The sequence below is a fragment of the Mandrillus leucophaeus genome, unplaced genomic scaffold (genome assembly GCF_000951045.1).
Source record: "Mandrillus leucophaeus isolate KB7577 unplaced genomic scaffold, Mleu.le_1.0 Scaffold295, whole genome shotgun sequence".
NCBI classification, from domain to species: domain Eukaryota; kingdom Metazoa; phylum Chordata; class Mammalia; order Primates; family Cercopithecidae; genus Mandrillus; species Mandrillus leucophaeus.
The window spans coordinates 289,014-292,857 of record NW_012103087.1 but is presented as its reverse complement, the minus strand read 5'-3'; the positions used below and the strand labels follow the sequence as shown (position 1 = coordinate 292,857).

Genomic DNA, 3,844 nt, shown 5'->3' with positions numbered 1-3,844 from the left:
ATTCTCCTGCCTCAGCCTCCCTAGTAGCTGGGATTAACAGGCGTGCACCACCACGCCCAGTAATTTTTTGTGTTTTTAATAGAGATGGGGTTTCACCATGTTGGCTAGGCTGACCTAACCTCAGGTGATCTGCCCACCTTGGCCTCCCAAAGTGCTGGGATTACAGGCATAAGCCACTGCACCCAGTTTCGTTACTTTCATAAAAGAAGCAAAGAAACAAAGTACATTAATCTAGTGGAAACAGATGTGCTACTAAAGAGCTATCTTTCAAGTAATCAATTTAAGATGTCGTTGACCTATCAATTCTACGGTCTTAGTTACGGCAACACTGAAAAATCTCAACCCCTTGGTTAAGATTCCATTCAACATTCATTCACTCAACAGATTTTAACTGAGTGCCCTTACTGTGTACATGATATATGCTAGGTGCTATCACAAAATTAAAGATGTCATTGTTGTCCTCCAGATGCTTACACTGCTCTCAAGGATGTTACACATACAATTATATAAGGCACACTGTATTATCAAAGATAAAAACTGCAATGAGTTCAGGAAAAAAAGAAAGCACTTCCTAAAGGAAGCAATGTCTGAACCATAAGCCTGAAAGCTGGATCGGGTTCCAATAAAGTCAGAAAAATTAAGACCTCCAGAGAGAATAAACAGTTTGAATGAAGAAAGATAAACATCCTTTCTCCACTTATGTTAAGTACAGAAAATTAAGAGTACCAAATAAGTCTAATCAAATTTGAGCAAAAGTAATATTTTGCAATTCTCTAGAAATAATTGTTTCCTATCTACACAATCGTTAAAAAACTAAAAAAAAAAAATTTTTTTTTTTTTGAGTCTCCTCTGTCACCCAGGTTGGAGTGTAACAGTGCGACCACAGCTCACTGCAACCTCTGCCTCCCAGGTTCAAGCAATTCTCCTGCTTTAGCCTCCTAAGTAGCTGGGACCACAGGCACGCACCACCAAACCCAGCTAATTTTTTGTATTTTTGGTAGAGACGGGGTTTCGTCATGTTGCCCAAGCTGGCCTTGAACTCCTGAGCTCAAGGGATCCACCCACCTTGGCCTCCCAAAGTTCTGGGATTACAGGTGTGAGCCACTGTTCCTGGCAAAAATCTATTTTCAAGTTTCTCAAACAACTAAGTCCATAAAACATTGCAGAGGTATTAACTTGAAAAGCCAGATCTGTCTTTCCAGAACAATTTACAAAGAAAAAAAGTTATCATGGTGACATGCATGTCATGCTTACATTTAAACAGGGTTTTACAAATAGCATGGGGGAGAAGAGCGAAAACTGGTTTTAGAATGAGACAGACTTGGGTTTTGAAACTCAGCTCTACTGCTTACTAGCGGTTTGACTTTCAAAAGTTCCTTCTCTGAAAGCCGGTTTCCTTATCTGTAAAAAGGGAGACAACCACTCTGTAAGCAACTCCGCGTAGGGACAGAACGTGTATTACAGCATTCTTAATATAGAAGGTACTTCATGTTTCCATTAGTTTCTTTAATAAGGGAAGTAATAATTAATAATAAGCTATTCCACAAGCTGGAATTCTACAACAAAACTGATCATTCAATCAGTATCATACTAGATCAAAATTAGAAAGTAAGTGACCCAGAGTATCATGTAAACCTTTATACCTCACCACTTTATATATTATTACATTAGCCTATAGGTACAGAGACTGTCTTCTAAACCACTGGTGAGCATGGTACAAAAGCCATTGCCTGTGACATACTGTACCTTTTGGTTTGATTTCTCTTCCCTTGAATGGTTAAAACGTGTAAGCTAACACAAACCTGTCACAGTCCGCTGGCCATCACTTAGGTTATTCCACCACTTGTTAATCTAAAACAGACGGAAAATTGCGTATCACCATATGGGAGAAACTTCAGGCTACAAAAATGAAAAACCAGAAGAAAATGCCTTACACATAAAAGAGGAATTCCTCTTCTGTAAAAATCACTAGTGGCGACAGACATAATAAATACGTGGTAGAATGGAAAAGGCACGTGTTTTATAGTCAGGGAGCCCACATTCTCCACAAAGAACCACTGGATAGCTCTGGAACCTCAATTATTTCTAAACTTCAGTTTCCTGACACATGAAATGGGACAATAATAGGTACCTAGCAGTGTTGTCATAAGGAATAACAATAATGTAAAGCCCCTAGCACACTTGCAGATACAGACAGGTACCAAGGAAGTGATTATTCATACCAAAGTCCTATGTTTTAAAATTCTGAGAATATTGTCTGCTAAACTGCACGTTTTTAAAGATGCAATAATGGTACTGGAGTTTAATAAATAGAGGAGGGTCCTAATTTTTCAGGGATATATGTTGAAAGTTTTATGGATGAAATATGCCTAGAATTTGCTTTACAATAATACAAGGGTGGAAAGGGAAGGGGAAAAAAAGGGAAATAGATGAAAAAAAAATTGGCCCTGTGTTGGGGAACACTGAAACTGGATGATGATTCATCATACTATTCTCTCTACATTTGTATCTGCTTGAAATTTTCCATGATTAAAGTTTTAAAATAAAAATATATTCTAACTATGAAATTAAACCAGAATCTGTTATTTTAAAAAAATCCAAGGTGAAAGAAACTACAGATTAGTATGTATAATTCCATTTCCTTTCTTTTCAAGAGACAGGGTCCCCCTATGTTGCCAACGCTGGTCTTGAACTCCTGGGCTGAAGCAATCCTCCCATCTCGGCCTCCCAAAGTGCTGGGATTACAAAGCTGCCGCACCCAGCCAATTCCACTTCTATAATTATAATTACACTGTGTATGAGCTCCCAGATCTTACTTCATATATAGTGGCACGAAAGGGGTTCCCAGGACTTTCATGTTTCCATGTTAAATTTATTTATTGTTTCAAACTTCTTTAATGGGCATAGGTTTTATACATTAAACCTATCATTTAATTCTATTATAAACAAATCAATCTTTAAATGAAGATTATGTATACTGTTTGCATCATTTTTCACCATTCTCAAGAACCATTTGGGTGCATTTGGATATCAAAACTTCATATGCAGACATGTGCTGAAAACCTATAGCTTTGTAAGAGATCCAGGATAATGGAATAGGTCAGTTTTACTATCTTCTCAAATACAAAGTTATTGTCATTTTCACCTGCAAATATTATCCACCGTTCTGGCATGAAGCCTAACACAGAAAGGGCTCATGCTTCTTGAATGTGCCCATGGAAAAACAAGGAGGAATGAATCCCTTTCCCTACTTAGAGAAAACTCAAAACATCATTAGTAAAAAGAAAATGCAAGGCTTCCTTCTCAGGCCCTTGCTGGCCGGGATCACATTGTTCCAAGGAAGGGGAAAAGTAAAGGAGATATCAACCCACTCGCCTGACTGGAAGGGCAATGAGTCATAAAAAACAAAAGTGCTTGAAAACCAAATGGGCCTGAAAACACATATTAACTAAAATCGCAGTGTTCAATATGTATTGACGAGTAAAAGAAATAAAATATTTATATGTTTTATCTGAAAGCAAACATTTTTAAGAAATCAGTTAAGAAGAAAGAGAGCCATCAACTTGCATATAAAGTAAATAAAAAGCTCTAAAAGCTCCATTTTTTTTTTTTCGCATTTCATCTCGAACAGATACTTAATAGCAGGTATTTACCACAGGTGTGTAAATATCATGTCACTGAGAAACGTTTAAAACTTCTCTTGGGGCCAGGCACAGTGGCTGACGCTTGTGAAATTCCAGCACTTTGGGAGGCCAAGGTGGGAGGATCACTTGAGGCCAGGAGTTTGAGATCAGCCTGGGTAACAAAGTGAGACTCTTGTCTCCACAAAAAATGAAATAACTGG

At 37.9% G+C, this 3,844-nt stretch overlaps 1 protein-coding gene across 6 annotated transcripts in view; it reads right to left on the bottom strand.

Moving 5' to 3' along the window:
• Window positions 1-3,844, bottom strand: part of PARL (presenilin associated, rhomboid-like) — a 68,054-nt gene that overhangs the window by 37,020 nt on the left and 27,190 nt on the right. Inside the window, exon 3 of one of the 6 annotated variants that reach the window (XM_011986139.1) lies at window positions 1,803-1,851. The exons of 3 other annotated variants lie outside the window; for them this stretch is intronic. In XM_011986139.1, coding sequence (XP_011841529.1) covers window positions 1,803-1,851 — 49 coding nt within the window. Of the gene's footprint in view, window positions 1-1,746; window positions 1,854-3,844 lie in introns of those variants that run through there. 2 more of the 6 variants (XM_011986141.1, XM_011986140.1) reach the window with 2 other exon arrangements.